At 41.5% G+C, this 27,414-nt stretch overlaps 2 protein-coding genes across 9 annotated transcripts in view; both read left to right on the top strand.

Moving 5' to 3' along the window:
* Positions 1 to 18,653, top strand: part of numb (NUMB endocytic adaptor protein) — a 57,601-nt gene extending 38,948 nt beyond the window's left edge. For 3 of the 7 annotated variants that reach the window (XM_016680420.1, XM_007569473.2, XM_007569472.2), the window contains 9 exons: positions 3,477 to 3,551; positions 9,986 to 10,018; positions 10,643 to 10,717; positions 12,374 to 12,514; positions 12,694 to 12,898; positions 13,331 to 13,630; positions 14,417 to 14,560; positions 14,904 to 15,050; positions 16,490 to 18,653. In XM_016680420.1, coding sequence (XP_016535906.1) covers positions 3,477 to 3,551; positions 9,986 to 10,018; positions 10,643 to 10,717; positions 12,374 to 12,514; positions 12,694 to 12,898; positions 13,331 to 13,630; positions 14,417 to 14,560; positions 14,904 to 15,050; positions 16,490 to 17,229 — 1,860 coding nt within the window. In that variant the 3' untranslated portion in view covers positions 17,230 to 18,653. The remainder of the gene's footprint in view (positions 1 to 3,476; positions 3,552 to 9,985; positions 10,019 to 10,642; positions 10,718 to 12,373; positions 12,515 to 12,693; positions 12,899 to 13,330; positions 13,631 to 14,416; positions 14,561 to 14,903; positions 15,051 to 16,489) is intronic. The other 4 variants (XM_007569476.2, XM_007569475.2, XM_007569474.2 and 1 more) reach the window with 3 other exon arrangements.
* Positions 18,654 to 19,558: 905 nt separating this feature from the next.
* On the top strand, positions 19,559 to 27,370 carry exd2 (exonuclease 3'-5' domain containing 2). Of its 2 annotated transcripts, none has more exons than XM_007569471.2 (10): positions 19,559 to 19,667; positions 21,149 to 21,197; positions 21,275 to 21,711; positions 21,942 to 22,198; positions 22,285 to 22,411; positions 23,511 to 23,821; positions 23,901 to 24,007; positions 24,417 to 24,552; positions 24,644 to 25,012; positions 26,338 to 27,370. In XM_007569471.2, exons 3-10 carry the CDS (start codon positions 21,316 to 21,318, stop codon positions 26,552 to 26,554), a joined length of 1,920 nt encoding a protein of 639 aa, XP_007569533.1. In that variant the 5' UTR covers positions 19,559 to 19,667; positions 21,149 to 21,197; positions 21,275 to 21,315; the 3' UTR covers positions 26,555 to 27,370. The 2 variants fall into 2 exon arrangements, with proteins under 2 accessions (XP_007569533.1, XP_007569532.1); XM_007569470.2 differs by having other exon boundaries at positions 21,275 to 21,726.
* Positions 27,371 to 27,414: the final 44 nt, after the last annotated feature.

The following is a 27,414-nucleotide window of genomic DNA, read 5'->3' as shown; positions in this document are numbered from 1 at the left end:
TGAGACATTTTATTTTTGTTTTGGTTGTTTTGTTTATTTAGGTTATCAGTTCCATTGTTTTGTGTTCTTTTGAAAATAAAGTGTATCTAAATATGGCAGGAAATTGCATGCATTATTAGTCATTTCCCTTAAGTCAGTGTCAAAAGGTTTTGAAACAATATTATCGTTTATCGCAATAATTTTTTAGACAAATAATTGGTCAGCAAAATTTGTTATCGTGACAGGCCTAACCCCAAGATACGGTGCAGTATTTACTGCGACTCCTTAAGCCGTCTCTGTGTTTCCTCATATCCGCTCCTCCCTCGTCTCCCGGCTGATCCCTGTTTGGAGACTCTACCGCTGCTTTCATGGTCCCGGCTACCCACGGCTGCCTCCTCGCATCACCATTGTCCCAACATCCTACGTTTGTAGTCTGCATCCGCGTAGATCCGATGCATGTATAAACGCACACACGTGTTCTAATACGCTTGACAGGCTGACTCAGAGCTGTTACGTCACATTCTTAAAATAGCAGAGCCACAGGGTGGGGTGACAGGCATGGGGCAGCGACACTTGCTTTGTGTGCATATGTGTGTGTGTGTGTGTGTGTGTGTGTGCGTGCGTGCGTGTGTTTTTGTGCGTGTGTAAGGAAAGGGTAAGGACTTCCTCTCTGGCCCAGCATGTACAATAGCTTCTGAAGAGGTCAGGGTTGTGAGTGGAGAGATACATAATGATGCTGTTTGGAGTCCAGGAGGAAGGAGGGAGAGAGGAGGAGAGATATTCAGGCTAGAGGCAATATTTGTTCTGTGTTCAGTTGCACTTTAACCCAGATTTATGGATGCATACATGTACTGTTGACAGAAACACAAAGGCTCTCCTGCTTTGTCTTCATCTCACGGCGTTGTTTTTGCACTCTTGTCTCCAATGTATGCAATTGCAAGGGCCTTTTACTTTTTAGAGTGTGCGAATGTACAAATACTGTTACTTTCAGTTCTGTGTAAAACTCAGCTCGTGTGAAAGCTTTAGTGTCACTAGAGATGGGTTTATTATATTTGAAGCAACCCTCTTGGGTATCTTGAGTCTGGGAGTGAAATATAGCTTTATGACTTGCAGTATCATGCCTGAAGGATTATAGGATGACCAAAATCCTTTGGAAAGGTTTGCAAGCATTACTCTTGTGGTTTTATAATGAGCTTCTGTGGTCACACAGTCCAGAATTACAAAAAAAGAAAAGAAAAGAAAAGTTTGTTGCAATAGATTTTCACTCCCCTTTGCATATAGCTGGTTGTGAGAGGTGCTCTGAGAAATCTGAGAAATCGGTCTCTGATTTTTCAGTTTGGTCAACTAGCCAATCAACAATAAACATCAGTGAACACAACTGTTTAAGTTTAAAAAGTTTAAAACTCAATCCCTATATTAAGAAAAATACTTGAGACCGTTTTTGGTACAATGGAAACAATTTTGGAAGGTACAAGGTTCTATCTAGTCAAGATCAAAATCTATGATTAAGACTGCAGTTATGAGAAAATTGTGGACTTGGTTTGAAAATTTGAAGTAGGAATGCAGTCAATTAATTGACTTATAATTCAGCATTAATTGATAGTTTATTAGATTAAAATAGGCTACGAACATTCGCTTAGACCTTCTTTTAGTGTTGTAGTTTGGACACCACCCAGCAGAGGGCAACCCCGGTCATCCTTATGCAGAGCCAGTTAATAGAGAGACAAAGATGGCGGGGGCGTACCAGAACAGGAAAGGGAAACGGTCCAAACAGAGTCCGGTGTGGGATGCAAAATGCTCTTTATGTGGTTCGGTTTTGAAGTGTAAACACTCGATTAGTTCCTTAAATTTAGTTTCAACTTAATAGCGCTCATTCAACTGAGCCGCATGACGAAGCAACATCAACTTCTCATCGAAAAATGAGTGTGAATGCGAGGATGGTGTGATGACAGAAATGGAAAGGATAACAGAAAAATTATAACACGATCAACAAAGACAAGATGCCAATAAGTCAATAAGCCAGTTGATTTCGTTCCCGTTTTATTATGTTTTATAAATATGGTTAAGGTTAATAATGTGAGAAAACAACAATTTTTGTTTATTCAGTCAGTATTTAATACAGCAAACACAAAATAATGTTTTGTATTTTATAGAACTTATCATGAAAGCTTTAGAACTTTCTATTATGAAAAGATCGGCCCACTTGATGCAAGAGTAAAAATGCCTGCTTATCAATTAATCGTTATAGAAGATCAATAAGATCAATCAGCTTTAGTTTAACTCCTTAATCGATAACTTGCATCCCTAATTTGAACATATCTAAACACCGATTATTTGGAAATTTCATTGTCTTGGGGAACATTTAACCCAAATAAGATTTCTGAAATAATCATATTTTTACCACTTATTGCCTCCCTAATGGATACTAGTTTGTGAACCTGAAAGAAAAAAAACTGAAAATGATGGCATCAGTGCATCTGAGCGAGAGCATAGAATGACTAATAGACCAAGCCTCAGTCATTCTGCATTAACACATCAACAAAACAGTCTAATATTTCACAATCTAGTTTTGTCTTACTGCCCCTCTGATGTCAGACTTATGGTATTAAGTTTTCTAGGAAATACACCTGAGTCTGCTGTTTGGCAATGCAATACAGACTAACTGGTTATTGCTAAAGACAGTTGTAATTGTCAAGTCTGTTTCTTTTTTATAAATTTTTAGAGCAATAGTAAATCCGTTTATAAAGGCTGTTTCCTCCAATAATCTAAAAACATAAGTAATTGATTGCTCTCAATTACTTATGTTTTCAATTTTTCAATTCTGCTTTTACAAACCTTCATTTTCTTGAAGCGAAATCTGACCTGCCAAAACATTCACACCAGTCCTGTGTAGTCCGCTTCGATCGGACTCCAGTCCGTTTGCCTGGAAAGTTTGGGGAGTTGTGAACCCACAATTGAAAAAAAATCGAGGGAGGGGGAAACACTAAGTCTAGCGCTAACTGGTCTTTAACCTAAGACAAAGAGAAATGCTGCAGCTGCTAAAAACTGACAAAACTCCATTTTTGTTTACATTTCATGAAGAAGGAAGTTGATATTAGTTTTGTTTTGTTTCCTTCAGTAGTTCCTGGTGAAGCGCCACCACAGGCGGAGAGGGAAACGCTTTTTTCAATTAGTTTGGTTTGTTTGACGCAATGCGCTGTGAACGCAAACCACAGCAGCTGAAAATGTTACAAATGTTGTTAATTGTGGTCCTCAATTGTAAGGAGTCTACCGGACAATCAGGTGGGAAAACTGGCCTCAAAAGTCTGTTGACTGGTGCATCACTTCGTTCACTTTTCTCAAGAAACTTTAGAGGTTCATCAATTTCTAAATGTAATAAATTAGAGGTCAAGTGAAGGAGCAATCAATATAATGTTATGAATATAAAAATGAGTGTTCGTCACTAATAGAAAAGGTTGTTGCAGTCAGACTGAGCCTCTTTCCATCTCTTTCTGCAGTACTTGGGGCATGTGGAAGTGGAGGAATCGAGAGGCATGCACATCTGCGAAGACGCGGTGAAGCGGCTTAAGACGGTAGGTATTACAACACGACCTCTCTGTACCTCCAGGAATGTGGCTACTAAACACCAGATATTCCACCTTCTCTCTTCTACTCTCCTCAAACTATTTCACCTTTTATGGCAGCTCTCTCTCTCTCTCTCTCTCTCTCTCTCTCTCTCACCTATCAGCGTGTTTGTTCTTCCATTGTCTTATCTTACTTAGCTTTTTCCCCTATTCTTAAGAGGTTGAATCAGGTTCTCCACCCTTGCCGGCCGGCCGGCCCTTAAGCACTCCTCCTCCTCCCCTCGTCCTCTCGATACACTCGGTCTCAGCCGGAGCAGCGAGGTCGGCGTGTACTTCCTGCTCCCGTAGGATCCGGCAGAGTTGCGCAAAAAAAGGGAACAAATTCCACAGAGGAGGGGGAAGAGGGAAGCAATTTCTTTCGCATGTCGTCAGTTGTTTGCCAGAGCTCCACCCAGGTCGTAAACGCCCAGCCGGAGGATGAGGCCGATTCTCTGAAGTCAGGGCCAAACCTGAGTCGGCAGGTTTGGCGGAGCTCTCCGTCTCCCGTCTGCACCATCGGGTCCCACCTAGACGCATTAACGGATTGCGTCTGAGTTTAAGCGCCGGCTGGGAAAAATTGTTCGCTGCATGTGCCGTCAAAGTTTTGGTTCTAGATTGAGCTCACTTCAGATAATGTATACCTGTCATCCAGTTTGCTCTCCATCGGTACAGACTTCATTTATCCTGCAGCTGCATGAAGAGCCTTTGAGTCCTACTGCATTTTCTACTCAAACTGCTGAAGACTTACTTGATCCTTGACTCATTTGCTAGTGTAATTACGCTGAAGACCTTGTTCATTCAGCAAACTGTCAAACGCCAAACATTCTTAGTCTATTCAAATTAAATACATGCTAGTTAAATATGCATGTAAAAGCGACCTTTATTAATAATTAAGCACCATTCTCCTTAAACTAAAGTTCTCCCTTTTAGTCGGCGCCTCAAACTCGACATCGGTGGCGTCACTAGATCTATTTTAGGGGGGCTAAAGCCCCTTAAATATTCCAAAGCCTTGCTAAATAATTTGATGAGTTTTTTTTTGTTGTTATTGTTGGTTTCTTTTATTTTTGTTTTTACAAATAATACAGATAATGTGAGCATTTAGTGAGTTTCCATAATCACATTAAAATATCAGTTTTAACTCAAATATGAGGCTGAATATTCCGTAAAATGTTCTCAACCCCCACTGCATAACTTGGTGGTTTTTATTATTTACAAAAAAAAAGCAACATAATGTCACCAGAATATGAGTTTAAATAATGACATAGAATATAATTGTAACTCAAATATGATCATAAGTCTGTGAGTTACAATAGTCGGGGCGCTCGGTGGAGCACCACAGGAAAACTATAATTATCTTTGCTTGGAAGCTATTTTATTACATTGACTAATTGTTTGCAGTCTTTTTCTTTTTTTTAGAAGAAGAAGAGGTTTCTTTTACCCTTAACAGTATTTATGGAACAGCAACTTCTCCATTTTCATTGCTGTGTGAGATATTTTCTCCTTGCCCACTATGTTTGCTCACATCCTGTGCATCTCCTCGGTGCTGGTCATTGGTACAAATAAACACACTACTAGCTGCAGAATTTCTCTTTTGCTTTTTCTTTTTTTATTACAAGACTAATTTATAGCTCACCAACTTTTTTGGGCATTCCTCCAAACATGGAAGTGCACCATATATTGTCAATTTTTCCCTATAAAAGTTCCATTTATATAATAATATTTCAAAGAAAAAAGCTCTAAATTAGATTCATTTTATTATAAGTTTACAATGACCAGTCATTAATTACAACCATGCCTAAAATTATCCATACATACCTCCAACAAATGTAGGTTTACAGTAGTCATTTGATTTTACCAGCATGTTATTGCTGACAGGAAGTACTATTAATGTTTAGGAATGAACCTGCGAAACTCCAGACTTGAATCTGATGAGCCTGTTTGTTCGCTCATCAAAATTATAATGGATCAGTTTTATTTATTTATTTTTTTTTTTTATTTTTATTCCTTTTGTGGTCTGATCTGAGTAGATGCTTAAAGTTAAGCATAAACCCAAAAAAACGAAGTTGTGTTTTTACCCAGCACGATTACAGAAAGAAAATTTGTAAGAGTTAAAGCGGGTCATTTTGCTCTTAACCTCACAAAGATATTTTTAAATCTCTCTCAGACGGGTCATCCTCACTCCGTCGGCATTGTTAAAGCCCGGCTGTCAGACCAAGGCCAGCCTTGAACAAATACAATTAGTAAAGCCTTCTTCGTCTTCACTAAGTCTTTAATAAACCAACTGTTGCCAGGCGACAAACACTCGCTCCGTTTCCTCTGAATAAGCATTAACGTCGGACAGGAAGCTGGTTTCTAAACCTGCGGGTGAGCCGTGCTCGGTCCTAAACTTGCAGCTCGAAGCAGGCCAAGGCGAAGCAGCAAGATCGCCTTCATTCTGGCAGCTTCACCGCTTCCAGTGAGGAAGAACGGCAGCGGTGAACCGAAGCACGCATGAATAAGTAGAAGGCGAAGCTGGAGCGGATGTGCCCGAACACTGAACCGAGCTGGAAGGAGTCGGCCGGGGAGCTGTCAGCTCGGCGGTGTCGTCAGCAGCCTTCAGGAGCGTAATAAGGAGTTTTCTCACAGCTCTGTGATCCGTGACTCAGAGGGAAGGAGGAGGAGGAGGAGGAGGAGGAGGAGGAGGTTGTGGTGGCTGCACTGCGGCACCATCAACCTCCAAGCTGCCCTCTTGTGCTGTCATTATGACATCACTTCCTTTTGTTTGCCGACTGGGGCTGTGAGTTTTATCAGAGTTACTCAGCTCACAGTGACATGGATTTTGTTTTTCTTCCTTTTTGTCTCTGTGTGCTGCTGGGTGTACACCTTGAAGATGCTGACATAGCGAAAGTCTTTCTATTCACTCAGTCGGTAAATCGAGGTCTGGGCGCTTTCACTGAAAAGTTGGTTTGTAAGGCTGAAAAGATGTCCGCCATTTCTGAATTGAACGTTAAATTTGAAGAGGAGTGAAAACCGAGTCCTCGTCTGCTTCGATGTTAAAACATGTCCTGTGGTCAGGAACACTCTGTCTTGTATGTTTGTTTTCTACTGCTTAAGGAAAATGTTGTAAAGCATAAAATGGTTTCACAAAGATCTTGCACAACAGGTGTGCAGCGGTTCTGCGTGTCCTGACAGTTTGCGACTCTAAATGGGAGAATTTCTCCTACTCAGCATTAGACCCCATCTGGGACAACAACCTTCCATAAAACCTCTCGCGAAAACATTCAAAACTGCAAAGCCGCAATTATTTCTACTGCTGCCAACAAAATAAGTGTTAAATATTGTCTTAGGATATTAAATATCGTCTTAGGATATGAAGTTATTAAAACACAAAATGTTGTCAATTGGGAATTGTGTCACAGCAAGTGTGTGGATATATTGGCGCATTATTTGTTGCAGAATGTAATTCACGGGAGCCTAAGTCTGCATTTTGCCATGTACACATGCAAATGGAATTAGAGTTTTCTCAAATCTTCACTTTGATCAGAGGTTTTATAAATAATTGTTTTTTTGTGTGGATGAAAGACCAAAATGCATAAAATGCATATGTTTTCCCAGACGTGAACTAGGCCTGACATTAGTGGGGGGAGTTTTTGTTGGCTCTGGTGGCCTTCATTTGAAAGTAGTTTGACAGGAAAGAGGGGGGGAGACATGCGGCAAATGTCGCCAGGCCGGGAATCGAACCTGCGACCACCGGCATGAGGACTAAGGCCTTAATACATGGGTTGTGCTTCAGCCCTGCGCCACCACATCAGTTTTTAATTACTCTGCTTCTGTAGCCAACCCTCTGTGTGCCTGTCAGAGTTACCTACTGTAGTTTGACATTGGTGTTAGGCTGCTCTGTTTAAACGTTATGGTGATTCATATCACTGATGTGTATTGGATGGATTTCTCTTTCTTGCAGACTATTAAAAAGTGTAGCCAGCTGATCAACAGTGTGTAGCCGCAGGTGTGGGAGGGGCCACACTGCCTTACTTTCTGCAAACAGTTGCATAACAGATCTTTACTGTTTTGAAACCGTAGCTTTCTAAAACTTTGTGTCACTTTATCTGTAAACGGCCCTCACCTGCTCACCAGGTGGTTTTGTACATTGACATCTACAAAGTGGCTTTCCTGTCTGGGTCATCTCGTTTTTTCAGGCATTGTTGACTTCATTTTGACCTTTTTAAAAGTCTCTTATCTCTTCCGCTTGGAAATGTTTTTGCTTATTATGAATTAATGAATGCTGAATGACCTTTTTCCGTGTGTTATACTTTCTGTCCTTTTCAAGCAGGTTTAAATTGCAGAGAATTGCCTCCAGATCCAACTTCCTCCCTTTCTCGAGTTGTAGCTTTCTCTTTAATCTAGACTCTGTTCCTCCTAACCGTATCCTACTAATACAATCACTGCTCGTCTTTGCGGCTCCCACAGAAACACCACATGCATTAACAAAGAGCTCGACTCGTAACCAAATGAACGTCCATTTCTGGTTGACATGTTTAATCATGCGTTAACATGAGCCGCCTGCGCCGCGGCCATGTAACAGGAGCCGAACGGCACTCCTTTCCAGAGTTTATGGGACAGAGAACAACTCGCAGCAAGCGTGTGAACGCAGAGAAGGGATTAAGACCTGGTCTGGTCTGGTTGGGGTGTTTTTTTTTTGTTTTTTTTCTTGCTTAAAGTGGTTGCTGCAGCTTGAACCCGAACCGCCTGACTCAGCGAACAGTCACAGACTTGATCCAGAGGTCAGTCTTCCGTCTGCAGCAGTCTGTTTCTGTCTCCTGAGCAACCGCGAACAGATTGGATCTCCGTCTGAACATCAGAGAAAGAATAAAATGGGACTTGAGGTTATCCTTTCCTGAAAGACTAAGAGGTAGAGATGGACGAAGACATGGGCTGCTGACAGGAATATGTTGTTTTTCCAGCTTGATGAGCTCTGACCAGAATCATTTGATAATGTTTGTTTTTATTTTTATCTGTGTTGTAAGATCTTTGGCTTAAATACGGTTTTAGAATCGTTTAGATTTGTGGGGAACCTCAAGACCCCATTGATGATGATTCATAACCCCCATTGGGGTCTTTACCCCAACTTTGGAAACCAGAACTTTAGGGAACACATACATTTCTGTGTATATTTAGTAAAGCTAAATGTACCAAATTTCTAATGCAATATGCTACGTTAAGTTTAAAATGCGCATTCTGTAACTATATTCTTTTTAAAATAATGAGTCTTTTCAGTGTGGAAGCTGTATCTACATTATAGTTAGCACTTTGAGTAAGACATTTAAAAATAAAATCAGATGAGCACAAAAATGTATGAAGCAATTTAACTGTAAACTGTATTTATGTGACATGTCGGCGGGTTATTCAGACTAGAAGACTTTCAGCAGATAATTACGGCAAATCGCTCTGTTTGATCCTGTTTAGTGTCTATCTGTTATAAATTCAGCCTTCTGGAAATCACAGTGATGTGGCAGGCTCTACATCCTCAAGGGAACGTACAGAGAAAGCTGTTTTTGTAATTCTAACAACATCAATTAGGGGTACATAGATTGCAGATTTTTGACCGATCACCGACATTTAAAAACCTTGACCCGTTTTGACCGATACCAGTTATTTTTCTTTTTCTCTGGTTAAGTTGCTAAATGTTGCAGCCAAGTGTCTAAGTTGGCAAGAGTGGGGCACCTATCGGTTTCACATGTGTCAGCTGGTCGCCGATCTCACAAAATGAGGGAAATTGGGGCAGATTTATTGGTCTGTTAATTTTTCGTTGAACCCCAACGTCAGCTATGCTAACCGCTATTATAAGAATGCTAAAGACAGTTTAAAATGTAGGTTGTCTTTGTTTTCAGAATAGTAAACCTGTGTTTTAAAGCAACCGCTCTCACCCAAGGAGTACGTCTTCTCTCATACTAAATACACATAAATATGGAAATATTTTTATCGCTGTTGTTACATTTGAGTTCTTAAGTGATGATATGCTCTAAAAAAACCACCAGCAGGATATGGGTTTTCTGTACTAAGTGGTGTCACTTCCTGCTGTCAGAAGGGTTCTGCGGTGAGCATTAACTCTTTTCGGGATTTTCCTTCACGGTTCTACTAACTCCAACAAAGTGTCCCTCTTCCCCCCCCCATCCATCCATAACTTTGAAGTGAATTCATGTGGCGCTAACTGAATAAAAGCATCACTCACCTCACTCATAATCCCAGCTTCAACTTCACCAAACCAAACAAGCTTCCAATCAAACCCCATCCTGTTGGTTCTAGTCAATTCTTAGACAACTTAGGTAACATTTTCATGCCTTGTTCTCCCCCCGACCCCGTCTCCTCCAACCCTCTCACCCACCCTCCACTCTTTTTTTTTTTTTTTTTGCCACATCCACTTCCAGGACAGGAAATTCTTCAAAGGATTCTTTGTGAAAGTAAGTTATTGCTTTGTGACTCTTGAGTGTTTTTTTTTCTCCTTTCCTTCTCACTGGCTTTATCATTTTCTCGCACTTCACTCTTTGATCACACCTGATGGCTGGAAGAAGCACATGGACACATGGGGGAGATGAGGGGTGGTTAGTGAGTCTGGACAAACACAACGATGCATGCGTCTGAGCAGGTGGGGTGGTTTAGGCTGGGGTGGGGCATCTTTAAGTCACCCATGTGTTTGTGTTTTTTTGTATTAACAGGCGTGCCTTCTCTTCCTTCAGCCCTACTTCTATGAAACAGCAATGGAACAGCGGATATTTCCCTTTTCATTGTTGCTATTCTAACCAATGGGGTCGTCACTACCTGCTGCATCAATCCACAGAATCTCACACCAACCCTTCTTGATCAAATTTATCTCCTCCTGCGTGGCACAGATCTTTTTTACTAGTTGCTATCTCTTTTATTCACAGGTGTGCACTGTTTGTGTGTGTGTGTGTGTGTGTGTTTGTCCTAATATTTTTCATGAATAGGTGCAGAGGAATGTTACAAAAAAAAAAAAGTAATCCTGTGGGATGTCGGAGAAGCTCTTGTTTTATAACCCATTGCTTTGTGTGTGTGTGTGTTTGCAGGCTGGGAAGAAGGCAGTGCGAGCTGTGTTGTGGGTGTCGGCTGATGGTCTTCGTGTTGTTGATGACAAAACAAAGGTAAGCCAATAGAAAACCTTGTAGGAGAAGCCTGGAGAGGAAACTCTGCACTTAAATCCAGTCACAAATCTCTGCCAAGACTTCAACCAATGTTCTGTTAACCAATGTTCTTCTTCCATATAATGAAGAATCTGTAAACATTTGAGAACGTTGATATACAAACCCTCCAAAGACCCTGTAGCTGTAATTGCTGTGGAACATTTTTCTGGATTTTACTGAATACAAATCCACATTTTTGAAAAGATTTTGCAAAATGCTTAAAGGCCATATATCATTTCACTTAAATCTAGTCTGAAATTCATTTATGTAAAATTAAGGCCTTAAATTGTATTAAAATCATTTTAAAAAGTTGTAGTTGGGCTTAAATACGTTGATCGTAGGGATTAAATTTTGTTGAGGCGATTTAATTTCTTATATTCGATGTAGTTTTTTTTTTTTTCTCATGAGACATTTTCTGTCTGGCTGAAGTTTGAGACATATTCGTTGCATTCTGTGACTGGAGGCGGTTGAGGTTACTGGTAACTAACTAGCTGCTAATATACCCTTGATGGCTAGCTAGCTAGCTTTTTTACATCTGTCATGGGTACGTGCAAGTTTATTGTCAATTTATTATTTTTTGTACATTTCTGTCAAGATACAGGTGTTAAATTTCATTCATATTGGTCTTAAAAAGTATTAAATTTGATTTGGTGAAACTTTCAAAAAACCCTATTAATTGTATCCATCTGTGTTTTGGTTTGTCATGTAAAACTTTGGTAAAATATAGGAATGTCTGACATTTAAATGCTGTGATGAAGTTAAATATTTTTTAAGTTGGTCATCTTATATAGAGTCATTACTCAATCTGGATCAATAGGTTACAGAACCAGATTTTAGACTAGCATAGTCAGCTTAGTTGGTCTTATGTAATGTTTACATTTTCTGAAAACGCTGAATTTTGTGTTTTCCTTACCTGTAAGCCATAATCACCAAAACTGCAAGAGTTAAAGTCTTGAAATATATAACTCAATGTGTAATGAAAATGTATTTTATGACTTTCGCCTTTTTCCTAATATTCACATTTGTTTGAGGTGTAAACAAAATTTCCTTGTAAGTGGTAAAGTAGCAAAATGTGAAAACATTCTAGGTGCATGTTTAAGCTCTAAATATTGAATATACTGACCTTATATATTAATTATAATAAAAAAAATCTACAGTAATCTACAGCTCAGATGACCTCCAAAATGCCCTTTTTTGTCATTATGTGCCCTATGCACCTTTATGTGGAACTAATGACTTGTTCATATGGAACCAAATGAGAGGTCATACTGACATCTGCTGGAAATATCTGGTAATGACATAAAAAAAAATTCTCAGTTTTTGGGGTCAGCTGTCCGAGTTGGATATAAAACTATATATTTGAGGGAAAAATGTGAATGAAAGAATAAAAAGATAAAAATAAACTATATGCAATTTATAAAAAATGCTTTATAGAGTTACAGTAAATCAGAATTATTTTTGAATTTTGTTTTGGACTCAGAAATCGTTTCCTGTAGTTGATGAGAAAACACTGATTCAAAGACCAAAAATGAATAAAACTGAGCTCACGTTTTAATATTGTTCCGTTTCCCAGCTCTCGGCTTTGACAATGCTAACGATAGAAACTGCTTTCCGCAGGACCTGATTCTGGATCAGACGATAGAGAAGGTTTCATTCTGCGCTCCTGACAGGAACTTTGAGAGGGCGTTCTCTTACATCTGCAGGGACGGCACCACGCGACGCTGGATCTGCCACTGTTTCATGGCCATTAAAGACTCAGTAAGAACTAGCTCAGTCACCGCCGACGCTGTGCTCACGGTGCTTTATAGGAAGACCTGCTCAAACCTCTTCTCTGGAGGACGAGTTTGAGCTGTGGCCTTCAGAAATAAAAGCCGCGTGTTTTTGGCTTTTTGTGGCACCGCGGTGAGAATCTTCATCCTTTGTGTCGTCCCTGTCAGGGAGAGCGACTCAGCCACGCTGTGGGCTGCGCGTTTGCCGCTTGTCTGGAGCGAAAACAGAAGCGGGAGAAGGAGTGCGGCGTCACGGCAACCTTTGATGCCAACAGAACCACTTTTACTCGGGAAGGCTCATTTCGTGTTACCACAGCAACGGAGGCTGCAGAGAGGGAAGAAGTCATGAGACAATTGCAGGATGCTAAGAAAGGTGCGTACTTTAATGGATGGAGAGTTAGACTTCAGAACTTATGAATCTCTAAGTAGTTGATGTGAGAGCTGTGTTTGTAGTTTTTACAGTATCTTTCTTTTTCTTTCTATTCCTTTCTCTTTTTATTTCATTCTGTCGCTATGCCACTACTTTTTTCTGTCTTTCATTTTATCTTTTTGTCTCTTCTTTTTTCCTCTTTCTTTGTTGTCTTTCTTTTTATTTTCTTATCCATCTTTTCTCTCCTGCTTTTGTTGCTCCCCACCTCAGCAGGGATTGAGCAGATATAGAAAATAGATGGATTCATAAAGTTGTTTTCAGTAGCAGTCTCTTGAAACCAATAACTTGCCAGAAACTTGCCTCCTAGCTGTACCACATGTAAACCTCTCAGCTCTTCAGTGGGTTATTACCTCATTGTCTCCTTCTCTTTACCAGCAGAGACAGAGTTGAATGTTGTCGGGAATTCTGCCAACAACGTGACAAACTCCTCGGTGCTCCAGTCAGGAAGCTCCCCGTCCCCCTCGTCCTCTCCGCCTCTCTCCGTAGCGGCTCTGGGGCCTCAGGTGATACCCCGCAGACACGCTCCAGCCGAGGCCCTCGCCCGCCAGGGCTCCTTCAGGGGCTTTCCGGCCCTCAGCCAGAAGACGTCCCCCTTCAAGCGACAGCTATCGCTGCGCATGAACGAGCTGCCCTCCACCATGCAGCGCAAATCTGACTTCCCTATTAAAAACACAGGTGATGATTTAAAGCACGTTACTGAAAAACCTTCAGAAAGAAATCTGAGTATTATAAAGTCTGTGCATTGTTTCCCTCTAGTGTTGGGTAAAAGGATTCGCTATGGAGCAAAGATACTTTAAAACCTTCGAAAGTCCTGACATGGCTGGAATACACTGGCTGCTTAGTGGCTGGGAATTTAATTTGTAGCGTAAGACTTCTGGTTTCTCTGAGGTTTTAGTAGCAGCTCTTCAAAATGGGAAAGACATAAAAACATTCCCTTGAAGTAAGGCAGCTATGGGTCAGACTGCGTCAGGAGAATTCCTGCAACAAGCTACTGAAATATGGGCATTTGACCTTAACCACAGTGAGGGCAATAATTAAATTTCATCTTTACCATCATGCACGCAGTGGGGGAAATGTTAGTTAAGTAAAAAATTGAGGTCACCAAGTCTCCATAACAACTATTAGATGTCATTTACAGGGAGGCATGAAGAAAAGGTAGAAAACGGCATTTTCTTTTTTTTCTTTTTTTTTTTTTTTTAAGAAAAGGGAAACAGTTGATCAGTCTATAATAGGTCCGGTTTCAAAATTCATTGCACAACATTAAACCCTTTGATGGATTGCTTTTATATTTAAGAAAGGAAAAAAAACAACAGTATTTTCCAGTTTTCCATAAGCAGATATCTCCTTAAAAATCAACAATCTGTAACAAAAGCACAATTCACATCTAGACAAATGTGATCCTCTTGAGTACTGGGCTGAATTCTGTGCATGTATTTGAACTCTGCATCCTCGTCCCTGCAGTCCCTGAGGTGGAAGGAGAAAACGACAGCATCAGTTCGCTGTGCACTCAGATCGCCACGGCGTTCAGCGGGCCCCCTGAGGACCCGTTCTCTTCTGCTCCGATGCCCAAACCGACATCCTCTCCTCAGTCCCCCGTGGCGCCAGGTAAAACCTGTTCCTATCTGCTCTGTGACACTCACTCTGGCCACTCACTCCCTTTTCAGTGCGATTTGTTCAAATTATTAGTCCGATATAGTCATTTTGTTCTGATATCAGATCATAAACAAATTTAATTTGTTCCTCACTTTTAAACTCTATTTTGCATCTACCTTTATATTTCAACGCCTGCCTCTCTGTTTGTTCGCTATGAAGTTTCTAACACTTGTGTTAAAGAAGCAATTAACACCTCAAGCTTACCTATTAACAGCATGGTAGCTTTGCACGTCTAAGGAAAGATCGCCTCCATCTTTCAGAGCTTGCATCAGCTTTTGTCTCTTATTGGCTTTAGTGAATGGCACCATGCCTGCCTTCTCCATTGCTGCCACTGCCGCTCCTGCCGCCTCCAACCCCGCCGTCCTGCACCCCGCTCTGCCTACGAGAGAGACTAACCCCTGGGCCGCAAACCCGGCGGGGCCCGCCGCTCCAACCCTCCCAGGTAAGCAGCTCTGCAGGGAAGTCTTGAGATTTCTGTTCACTCTGAGAGTGAAGTCCTCGTCTATCCTGGATGTTTCATCACCCTTGGTTTGTAAAAAAATAATTTATTTTAAAAAAAGAGTCCTGTTTCTTAGTTTCACAAAAAGGTTTTTAACACTCGCTTAACATGGCGAACCATCTCATTCACCTGCTGGTCTGTGCCTTACCAGAGGCATGAAACTTGGAAAAATTTCGAAATCGATAAAGTTTATTTTTATAGCACATTTCAGCAACTGGGCAGTTTAAAGTGCTTTACATCATGAAAACACAAAATCATCATAAACACGTCTTGCAGTCAACAACTGTGAAAACCAGTAACAGGCGTTACATTTTGTCAAGTCCAAACCTCCAACTGGGAGGTCTGGCTGTCAGCCTGGAATGACCGCCTGGAGGCACTAAAAGCTGGGATCGGAGGGATGGAACGCTCCCGTCCTCTGGTGGTGGTGGAAGACTATAAAAAAACATTTTGTTTTTTTCTTTTTTGCCAAATTTTAAACATTTGCTCAATATTCTCATGACAGTTGGATGGAATCACAGCGACTGAATAGGATTGTTATGTAGAGCATCAGCTTAAACACCAACATTAGGATATTTAGTGAGAAAAGAAGCTTCTGCGCTAAAATCATTTCAAGCATCTTGCACTTCTTGAACTCTTTTGCATTTTCCTCAAACATAAATAGATTTGGGGGATTATAGGTAAACCGCATGGATAATTGTGAAATGGCTGGAAAATTGTGCATGGTTTTGAAAAAATTTAAAAATTATTTTAGAAAATGTGGCGTTCGTCTGTATTCAGAGCCCTTTAATTTGATACCCGTAAATAAATTCCAGTGCAACCAGTTGTCTTTTTCTTTCTTTGGAGTTTTACAGCGGCATGGTGAATTATTATTGCCACCAACTGGTAAGAAGTTTGGATCAAAACCAGCTATATTGTTCTCTATCAGCTCAGTTACTTAAAAATAACATCCAAGTGCCTTCAGAATATGTTCATAGAAGACTGAGTTCGGGTCAGATAAAACCAGAGCCAAACTTTTCATGGTCTTTATGGAAAGCACTTTATTTGATGGAAACCTAACATGTAAATATGGATTAAGGCAAATGATGAGCAGGAGTTTTTAAAGAGGCAGAGGTCCAATTTCATGGTGTTAAATTCCAAAGTTAAATTTGTTTTAAGTCATATTTGATATATAAAGCATTTTTATAACAACTGAAGGAAACATTGTTAACTTGAGTGTACATTATATTGCCTCTTTAAATAAAATACGTTATCCAGTGACAAAATTTGGAAAATTTTGCTCTAATGCTCTAATGCAGGGTATTGTTGATGTTGTTAGCATCATCTTTGTGTCTTAATAATGACAGATAGATTTTTTTTTTGTGTGTTTTTCTTTCTTTCATCAGGGGGAGACTGGACATCAGCGACGCCAGCAATAGTAGCTCCTCCCACCGCCTCTCCGGCCATGTCTGCCCACAAACGCACGCCATCAGAAGCCGACCGCTGGTTGGAAGAAGTCACTAAATCAGTCCGTGTGCCGCAGTCTAAACCAATGGCAGCGGGAGGCACGCCTCCCCCACAGCCATTCGCTGCCCCGGTGCATACCCCCATGGCTCCAGTCCCCGTCGTCCCCACAGTTCCCTTTATGCCTTCCCTGCCCCCTCCTGTCCCCATGGTGCCCCCCCGCCAACACACTTTCCAACCCCCAGCGCCGGCCTCTTACCCAGTGTCCAACGGTCTGCCGTTCCCCCAGCCCAGTGTTCCCGTGTTTGGCATAACTCCCTCACAGATGGTGGCCAACGTGTTCGGCTCTGCCACCCAGCCGCAGCCGTTTCTCATCCCGGCTGTCGCCACCATGCCACAGACTGGTGACGCTCAGGCCATCAATAACGTCTCCCCGTACATCAAAGCCCCGGCGCCCACTGAGGTCCACATCCAGCCCCCGAACGGCAGGGCCGCCTTCAATGGCGCAGACGGCTGGGCGGCCTCGTCCTCCCAGTATGGCCAGCCTGCACCGGCACAGCAAGAAGACGCGTTCGAAGCCCAGTGGGCGGCGCTAGAGAACCGCCCGCACCAGCGCACCACCCCGTCCCCCACAAACCCGTTCTCCACCGAGCTGCACAAGACTTTTGAGATCCAGCTGTGATCGCAGTGCCATCAGAAAGCACCAGGTAGCTGGGGGCGGACTCGACAGTCGCCCCGCCCCTTCCTGCTGGCGTTCTATTGGACACCCTCTGCAGGGGTGGTTTGGGAGAAAAAGCAAAACGAGCCCCATGCAGCGTCAAGGGGAAAAAAAAAAAAAGTAAAACAAAACAGGTTGTTGTGAAGACATTCACGGCTCCTCAGGCATTTCCTTTGTATTGTCTGTATTGTTTTGTTTGTGGTTGTGGAGCTCAAGGTTATCATTACCCTGTGGAGCGCAACTCTCTTCTGCCAGCTACCTTCGCTCACCGAGGCCCTCTGTTGGCGGGCGAGGGACGCAGCACTGAGAGAACTCAACTTCCACATGAGAAGTCCTCCATAAAAGCCACCCAATCAGAAGGCGAGAGCCAGACAATGCCAAAATCTTTATTTTTATGCATCAAGTATATTTGAAATAGCTTTGGAATCTAACAGAAGAGTTGTAAGTAATCTTGCCAAAGGCACGGGATAGTTACAATGTTCATGTACACAAGAAAAGATCATGTATATTATACATAAATATATATATATATATATCTAAAGAATCTATACTGTACACAGCTCACAGCAGTGCAAATTTTTAATGTGATGTAAAGAGATTTTTTTGTGAAGGGATAGCTGCTTTTTTGAGTGTACTTTTTTTTTTTTCCTAATTTTTAACAAAAAATCTTGATGCTTGTTTGTTGCATCGCCTAACTGAATGGGGGGAAAAAACCCAATATCTCACCGTGAAATAGAGTATCTTTGCAGCAACAATCAGCTTGAACTCGGCCATGGTGGTGGTGCCTGTATGGTCTCTTACTTGTCCTTAATTTTTAACGATTTAGGACAAATTAGTATTTTTTTTTGTAGCACCAATCTTGTTTTATATTATTATTATTATTTAACAATCTGGTTTTACCTCCTCCTCCTGGGGGATTTTTTTTAAATGTCGTTGATTTTTATGTTTTTTCTGCACATGCACTAAACCAGATCATTTGTGAGCTTGATTAATATGGGCTGGTCAATCATGGTGCTGCAGTAGCTGATCTGGCCTGGTTTCCATTAGCATACTGTTAGCTCTGATGGGCTGCAGAACCCCCACTGGGAGGAAAAGAATTTTTTTTTTTCCATCCGCTCTATTTGATTTTCTCTCTCTCTCTCTCTCTCTTTTTTTTTTTTTTTTAATCAAACATGCGAATATGATCAATTCTCTGATCTACTTTTCCATTTTGTAAGTATTTCATTTTCTCTCTCTCTCTCTCTCTTTTTTTTTTTTTAATCAAACCTGCGAATATGATCAATTCTCTGATCTACTTTTCCATTTTGTAAGTATTTCATTTCTTTATTCCAGCTCTTTGGAGGGAAAAACTGAAGCTAATGGGGTTGAATAAATTTATGGTGATAGAAGAAAAAGCAGTCTGTGTTCCTGATTTATTCATATTCAGTGCCTGGTTAATAGTATTTCTGCAAATTTTTCTTTTTCTTTTTCATTTTGCTACATGATCAACAGAGTAGAGACACAGGATACAATTTTTTTTTTTTTTTTTTTTTTCAAATAAAAGTTTGAAAAGCGTGGATATGTTCAGTGACTTTCAGTTTCCACTATGTTTTTGTTTTTTGGTTCAGATTCTTCCATTTTGCTCTTCTGGAGTCTGTTTCCTAATTTTTATTTTTATTTTTTTTTTTGACATTTCTGTCGCCATGTTCAGGGTGATGCCTGGTGTTTAATTTTTGTATAAACATTGCTACAGATTTTCAGATATTTTTACCTATATGCTTTCATGTAAACCACTCCATTTGCATGTGGAAGGGACGTTCTGCTGGCTAGAAACATGAAGGTAAGGCTCTCAGTCGATTATCTCAGCTGGCCTGTTGTAAAGCAACACTCCTAGCTGTATGATTAGGGGTAATAGCCTCCTTTGAAGTGAACATTTTGAATGCTTTTGTTATTGACGTTATGAGGGAAAAACAGACTCACTTCTGTAGTTAGACTTTTTTCCCCCAGTGGTCTTAATCATTTCCATACATTTTAAAACCCTGCCCTGATAAAGTGCTGAAATATGTTACAGCTAATGAGACTGTTCACGTTTTATTTTTTATGCAATATCTTAATGGTTCTAATGAAAGTCTGTTAATTTTTTACTTAGTTTTATACTCGAGGCATAAAAATATCAGTGCTTGCTGTAAGATATAACACGTTAATATTATTTTAAAGTGGCTCTGCTGGCCTTTCTCTAAGAAACAGACTTGGCAGCGGATGTTTCGTTTAGTAATTCATCCATCCAGCAGGAGGCGGTAGCTGCTGCGCTGCTCCCCGCTGCAGCACCGCAGTTATAAATGCAGCGCAGAAGAAATGGATCGGCGCAGCAAACAACTTTACATGCATGTGGAAGGGGTGTTCTGCTGGCTAGAAACATAAAGGTAAGGTTCTCAGTCGATTATCTCAGCTGGCCTGTTGTAAATCAACGTTTGCGCCGCAGCTGTGAGGCAAAGTGCAGCGAGCTGCTAAGGTTGAAGCTAGTTCACTGGTTAGCTGTTATGCTAACTAGGTTAAGGTATGTTGACTTGAAGGGAAAACGGTAAACAATCAAAATAAACTGTAGTTTGTCTTGCATTCAACACGTGCACGCTTCAGACAGAGCAATGAGACCGTGTTGACTGCGCAGCTCTTAGAGCAGATGCTAGAAAGTTGCTTGTTTTCTAGGTGCTAGCATCCGATTCAGCACTGGAGTAAAGGACTATCTGACTGAAGTTAGGCACTTTGAACGACTTTTGATGAGCTCCACTAAAACTCAAAAGGTTTAGAATGGTCTAACTAACATAATGAAATGTTCAACATTGCTAATTATGCTTCAAAATAATGTTTTATATATTTGGTGTGTAATTTCAGGCGTTTTTTATCAGAAAATTTAGACTACATTCGATTGAGTTTTGGATTCAAGATGTTTAAATCTTATCTAAACAGCGAAAAAAATATTTGTGCATGTATATTTTTTTCCATTGACAAAGGCTTGATTTAATTTGTTACATTACAAAGGGCTATTTCAGGACCTTTTTTTTGTTTGCTTATCTTTTAGTCCATATTAGATTAGACCCTTCTTTAAAAAACACACTACTGGACTGGACTACCCCACCAAATAATCAAATTAAACAACATGTTTTCATACATTGCTAGCGCTTAGGTTTTCCAAGCAGGCTGGAAAAGTAAGGAATTTGATTTGGTCAAGTTTATTTCTGTACACTTGAAAACAGCAGTTGATCGATATCCTGTGCAGATGAAGTAATAAAATAACACAAAACATGTTTGGCAATCTTCCATTCAATGTACTTTTTATACACCAGCTGCTCAAAAACGAATCGTTATCTGGTTTTTTAATGGCACCGCTCATGGCGGCAGCATGTAGGATGATGCTTGTTACGACTAGGACTGCGCCATATTTAGGTGCGATAAAATTGGTGAATTCTGCGATAACGATATGACTTGTGGTTTTATAAAAACAAAATCGTCAATTTAATTTTTGCTTTGAGTTCAAAGCATAAAGACACCAGATAAAAGGTGGTCTACATAAATTATGGAGTTATAAAATCAGTTGCAACCATCTCAAACACAGATTTAGTGAAAAAGTTCTTTTGTGATTGAGTAATTTAGTTGCAGTATCATAATCATTTGACCTCTTTACCTTCTAAAACAATTTATGCTGACATTAAAAGAAACATTCGTCACCACATATTGCAGTCATAGAGAGCCTCAATCCATGATGTGGTATTTCATGAGCTAACACTTATTGCAGACCAAGCTGCTCTTAGGAATTACGATAAATTTGCGATACATTTTGACCGTCTGTTTGTAAGGCTGTAATGTGAAGGGCAGTTTGTGAAAGGACATTGTTTTCTTTCTGCAGGGAAGCACCCAGTCAACTGAGAGAACGTAAACAAGAACTAGAAGGGAAGGTAAGACATTACAAACTGGTGGATGTTTGCTAATAGACCTGCTTACTAAATAAAACTCTGATTCTTTGTTGTCCTAGCCTTGAACTCTTCAGTCTGTAAGAAATCAGGGAAAGTCAACATGTCTCCTCGAGGGCCTTTAACCACCGTCATAACAACCATTGTGGGGGCGGCCTTAGGTGGGCTGCTGGTATGGCAGGTATATCGAACAAAGCGGAAGAAGCCGTCTTCTGTCCAGAAGGCGGCGGAACCGACAGTCCCTCTGCGTCCCGTCGAAAATGCTCCGGCGCGTACGGAGAGTCAACAAACCCAGCTGCTGTGCCAGGCTCACGATGAGTTTAAAACGGCGGAGTGTCAGACCGAAAGTGCGCCCCGTGCTGTCCACATCCCGACCTGCAAGCAAATGCTGGCGGTGAAACCGGTGACGGTGAGCTCTCAAGAGGACTGGCTGGAGATGTGGCCGCTGATGCAGAAGGAGCTGTTGGTGTTCCCGGTTCTGGGGCTCGACTGTGAATGGGTAAAGGCCCAAGGCGTAAGAAATATGTTTTGCATGACTTTTACTTGATCGTAAAAAGGAAAAGATCCCCTTGAAAGCGCAGATAATTGTATCGTCGAAGTAGAAAGAAAGCAGATTGACGCTGATTGGATTTTTTTCTTTTTATTTCTCATAAATTCCTTGTTTCATGTGGGCTTGTCTGACCTGGCTCAGCCCCTTCTTCTTTTTTTTTTTTTTTTTAAATCCCGCAGGTCTCGATGAAGGGCAGAAGGTCGGAGGTGTCTCTACTGCAGATGGCCACCTACTCGGGTCTGTGCGTCCTGGTGAGGATGCTGACGTTCCGCGGCGGCCAGCAGCAGTTCCCACTCAGCTTTGTGGAAGTTCTCAGAGATCCGCACGTTCTGAAAGTCGGAGTGGGTTGCTATGACGACGGGAAGCGTCTGACGCGCGACTACGGCCTGTCCCTGGCCACCACCGTCGACCTGCGCCACCTCGCCTTAAGGGAAAGGTTTGTTTTTAAGAGAAGTCCTGTCGTTATGAATACTTGTGGATTTGATTGCAAACCCGTCTTCATGACATGATTCCCTCTTCCAGCCGATCCTCTGTCAGTAATGGCCTCAGTCTCAAGTCCTTGGCTGCAGATCTGTTAAATGTACCTCTGGATAAGTCTCTGGAGTTGCGCTGCAGCAACTGGGAAGCGGATCAGTTGACACTAGAGCAGGTACGGAGCCTCTAATTTCAGTGTATTTAATGAAATGAGTCCACCAGAGTTTTGGACTTTATATCCAACAGTAAGTTAAGAGATGCTCCCATCGGGGTTTTCTGTTTTTTACTGTAAATCTGGCTGTTATTTATACTGGAAGAGATGACATCAAACCATATGTGACAGAGCAGACCTTGTAAAATTGACTAATTTTAAAGGGAGTGTATTATTTTTAAAAAACATACTTTTTTGAGCTTTACGTTGTGCCATGTTATTATTCCCTTATCAAAAACATACCTGGAGTGTTGCTTCGATTCTATCAATCATGTTTGAGAAATCATTAATTCTCCCTTGGCAGCCTTTCTGCCACTCGGCTCCTCCAGACTAGCAGCAGCAGCAGCAATTGGCAAATACCTGGTTTAACTGCTGAGCTCAGGCTGTTGCTCACTGATTGGCTCGGAGGTGGTGTCACTGGTTTCTGTTAATCATCATAATTGTGCAGATTGTAACTGGGAAAATAAAGTTGCCTAATGGAAACGAGGCCATTTGGAAAAAAAGTTTTTGCGTTAGGACGAGGTGTTTTTTCAGCCATATCAAAATTGGTGTTGTTTTTTTTTTTTTTACAAAACTGCAATAAAAATACTTTTCTTTTTTTTTGGAATGTGCCATTTTGTATCCACCAACAACACGCTTATTTGTGGTCATGCGCCCCGTGTACTTCTGGCTCCACCAGAAGTCTCACTGTTCATCACAAGCTGAGTTTGTCATTCAAACGTGTTGAATCAAGAGCTCTTCTGTAAAATCGCCGACTTTAATTTCTGCGCTTCAATGAGATGCTGACTTCTCTGATGGCTCATAGATGAGCGCGAGTCCTTAAATATCAATGCATCTCGTGCGTTTCCGCCGTCGCCGCCATGATTTTTTAAAAATGACTTTTCACGTGAATAATCTCATTCACGTGTAATTTTTTACTCGCATTTTTTATTTAATGGAAACACATTGCGAACTTGTTTTTATTTTTCGACATTATCAGGGCATTTTTACGTCTCGCGCACATTCGTAATGGAGAAATACGTCTACCTTCTTCCCTGAACGCTCCCCTCGCTGCCTCCTGCAGACGACGTACGCCGCCAGAGACGCTCAGATTTCTGTGGCGCTCTTCCTTCGTGTCCTCGGCCTGCAGACCGAAACCGGTCCCGCCCTTTCCAGCGGGAGCTCCTATTCGGAGCTGGTGTCCCGCTGCCAGGGTCTGGTGGACGTCCCCTTCAGAGGCCGCTGGGACGGAGACGACGGCGCCCCCGAAGGCGAGCGAAGGCGGAGGACGAGGAAGCCGGCGATGAACAACAGCCCGGAGTCTGGAGATCAGCAAGTCCCAGACCCTCGGAAGAACAACCGGAGGAAACCGCTAGGCGTCGGCTATTCCGCCAGGTCAGACGAAGACGAGCGTGTTTTGGTTTCCCGTCCATCGAGAAAAGAGGTTTAAATTTGTCGCCTCGGCTCGTTACAGGAAGTCTCCGCTCTACGATAACTGCTTCCTGAACGCGCCTGATGGCCAGCCTCTCTGTACGTGCGACAAAAAGAAAGCCCTGTGGTACCTGGACAAAGGAATCGGAGGTAATGCAGGCTTGGCGATGACTCGCATTTTAATTTTATATATAGATATAAATTTTTAAAGATTTACATTTGAGGTTCTTTTTTCCCCGACATAATCCAGAGTGATGTCAGCGCGCCCAGGGCCGCCATCTTGTTTCACAAGCAAGATGCTCATCCTAATACTCAGTCGTTCAATTCAGAATATATTTAGAAAATATTTTCAAAGAGGCTTTTATTTCTGTGCTTTGTAGTTTTTTTTAGAATGGAAAGCTAGAGGGGAGAAAAAGATTCAAATCGGTTTTGGTATCAAAAAAAAAAAAAATCTGATTTTATTTTTAAGCCACATCAGCTGGCCCTAGTTCAGGCTAACATTCACAATAGATGAGTTATAGAGTTAAATCTTGTTGTAATTTTGCTGTTTGTAACTCAGAGCTGCAGAGTGAAGACCCCTTCATCGTGCGGCTTCTCTTCGAGCCGTCTGGACGCCCCGACTCCCAGCAAGACTACTACCTGACCGCAAAGGAAAACCTCTGTGTCGTCTGTGGGAAAGCAGACTCCTATATCAGGTGTGACTCTGTCCCAAGCGGCACTCGTTTCAGATTTGAAATGTGTCTTAATCTCCACCCCTTTTTCTCTCGCCAAAAAAAAAAACCTCAGGAAAAACATCGTACCGCACGAGTACCGACGACATTTCCCCACGGAGATGAAGGACCACAACTCCCACGACATCCTGCTGCTCTGCACCAGCTGCCACGCCGCCTCCAACGTGCATGACGGCTTCCTGAAGCAGCAGTTGGCCAATGAGTTCGCCGCCCCACAGGGCTGTGAGGAGGGCGTCCGGGTGCTGGAGGACTCGGACCGCCGGCGGGTGCGCTCGGCAGCTCGGGCGCTGCTCAGCGCCAAGGACGGGCTGCCGGAGCAGCGGCGGGACGAGCTGCAGCTGCTCATCAGGAACTACATGGACATGAACGAGGAGCAGGAACTGACCAACGAGGTGCTGCAGGAGGCCGCCGACCTGAAGACCAGGTGAGTCCGCTGCTTGTCAACGTCTCAGGAATGGACTTCAAGTAACCAAGCGACCATGTAAACAAGTGTTGATTTTTCAAGTGCTGTTTAAGCCACAAGTTCCCGTGGATCACATCGTACGCAGACGACGCCGTGATTTATGCTAAACTTTATATGCCAGATCTCTGGATGTAGTAGAAGTTTGTCAGTCTTGATCAATCATATTTTAACAAAAAGTAAGAACCAGGTCTGGGTAATATGGATTAACAATAAAATCTCAAGAAAAAAATAAAATTCATACCGAATTAAATTTTTCAATTTTAATACCAAATTAAAAAAAATAAAAATTTCCCCCCTCACTTTTTTCCTTAAATTACTAATGACAGAAAATATTTTTAAGAAACTTTATTTTACTTTGACGATTCAACATAAATACAAACTGTAAAACAAGATTGTTGTTCTTGGATGGGTTACCATCATTTTGGAAATCCAAAATTAGTGAAAAAAAAATTTCCCCCCAAAAAATGAAATCTTCAAAAACAGAAACGTTCAATTAATCTATTAAATCAGTTAAATTGATTTATTTCCCTGCTCTTGTAAGAACCGTTCTATTCTTATATTATCTCTACCTTCAAAGACGAGACTTAAATTTATTAGTGAAATCATCATTGATTACTATTGTGAAGCTTCCAGCAGTGATGCGGTAACGGTAATTTGATTTTGAAGTTGAATATCAAATTGCAGTTAAATTTGACAAGAGGAAAAGTAAAAACTCAAGTTTTGAATACAGTGTCTAAAACCAGCCATTGTTTTTAAACTTCATCCAGGAGTTTGTATACATGGGAGAAATTTCGGCGGGAATCGCCATGGCAATCGCTGCATGTACAGAGAACAAAATGGTAGCGGGGAGAAAAGTTTAAACTTGAACTTTCAAAGCCGCCTCAACCAGCAGCGGCGCACCGATTGTCGTTTTCTAGCCAATCACTAATCTTTAAAAACCCTGACCTGTTGTTTCTAATTTTTTTTTTTCCTGGTTTGACTGTTGCTTTTAAAAAAAAAAAAAGTCTGTTTTTGAAATAAAGCTAACAGTTTCAAAATAAGGGGCTTGCGTTTTAAATTTTTTGGATCATTACTCTGGTAGGACGTAAGCTTCAAGTGATGGGGACGTTCAAAATAATGTTTACCAGTTCTGTTTATTTTATGGCAAGCAGGAATTGTTCTAGCTATGGAACAAAAACATTTAGGTAAAGAGATAAACCGTCTTTAATTTAGCCGTTTAATTTAATGAACTTTTTCCTTTCATTGTCATCAGTCTGTCTCTCTCTCTCTCTCTCTTCCTCCTTAAGGATCTTGAACGAGGCCTACGTTCCTCACGGCCTAAAGGTGGTGCGCGCCCACGCCCAGCGGGGCCTGCGGGGCCTCATGGAGCTGGAGCGTCGCTGGAGGCGGCACTTCCTGACCACCATGCAGCCTCGCCACCTGCCACCTCTCTGGTCCGTGGACCACAACCACAGCAAGTTCCTCCGCAAGTTCGGAGAGGACCTGCCCATCAAACTCAACTGAGCGCCACGACCCCCTCAGAGGGATGGTCCAAAAAAAAAAAAAAAAAAAAAAAAAAAAAACCTGTGGTGAAGTAACCCAGCAATTTGAAAAAACACTAACCTTTCAGCATCGTGGTGGATGTCATTTTAATTATTCTATTTATTTATGAAAATAAGTTATTAGATAAAATAATAACCATTCATGATCTGATTTTTACATGAAAGCTGCTGCCTGCTCTTACTTCCCTGTCCTATTAAGTGAATCCATTTCCCCTCCATGCAGGTGAGCAGCACAATGAGCCAACTGGTTATGAGATTTTCCCTTTTACTCTATTGTCTGTTTTAGGTCAATAGAAGATTTCTTAAAACGCCTTGAAATCAAATGAATCTCTTTATTATTCTTTTTCTGTCTGTACCAGGAGTTTGGTTTCACGATGCGTTTGGGTTTGAATGTTTTTGAGCAAATCAAAGCTGGCATCTATTGGTTGGTCCTTTATGTTCTAGATGTTTCCATCCTGCCGCTGGGTTTCCGATGGTCGGGGCGTCTTCATGGCTCATGTTTTAGTGTGCCTCTTAACCCCACCCCGACCGATCGGAGACTCATCAGGATGCGACGCTTCATCGGTTTTTCAGCAGTTTCAGCACGACGTCGTTTCATCCAGAAGTCAAACCACACAGTAAACAAACGGGTGCCAACTCTCTTTCTCTCGATGTAACCGGGCGAATTTGAACCCCCCTGTCTTAAAAGGATTATGAATTATGTGAGGAAAACGTTTAAATCACTCATAACTTTGTTGCGTAAAGCGTCAAAGCTGTTTGGTTTTTTTTGTTTTGTTTCGTTTTTTTTGTTTGTTTTTTTTTTGTTTTTTTTCAAAAAAGTGA

The sequence above is a fragment of the Poecilia formosa genome, unplaced genomic scaffold (assembly GCF_000485575.1).
Source record: "Poecilia formosa unplaced genomic scaffold, Poecilia_formosa-5.1.2 Scaffold241, whole genome shotgun sequence".
In the NCBI taxonomy this organism is placed as follows: domain Eukaryota; kingdom Metazoa; phylum Chordata; class Actinopteri; order Cyprinodontiformes; family Poeciliidae; genus Poecilia; species Poecilia formosa.
The sequence above is the reverse complement of the archived record's forward strand: the minus strand, read 5'-3'. Positions and strand labels throughout refer to the sequence as shown.

What these genes read in the sequence shown, in the direction of transcription:
- exd2 (XM_007569470.2), top strand. Translation starts at nt 21,316, where the DNA reads ATGTCTCCTCGAGGGCCTTTAACCACCGTCATAACAACCATTGTGGGG. An exon ending in CACCTCGCCTTAAGGGAAAG is followed by an intron (nt 22,199 to 22,284) that starts GTTTGTTTTTAA and finishes TCCCTCTTCCAG; the next exon opens with CCGATCCTCTGTCAGTAATG. An exon ending in CCTGGACAAAGGAATCGGAG is followed by an intron (nt 24,008 to 24,416) that starts GTAATGCAGGCT and finishes TTTGTAACTCAG; the next exon opens with AGCTGCAGAGTGAAGACCCC.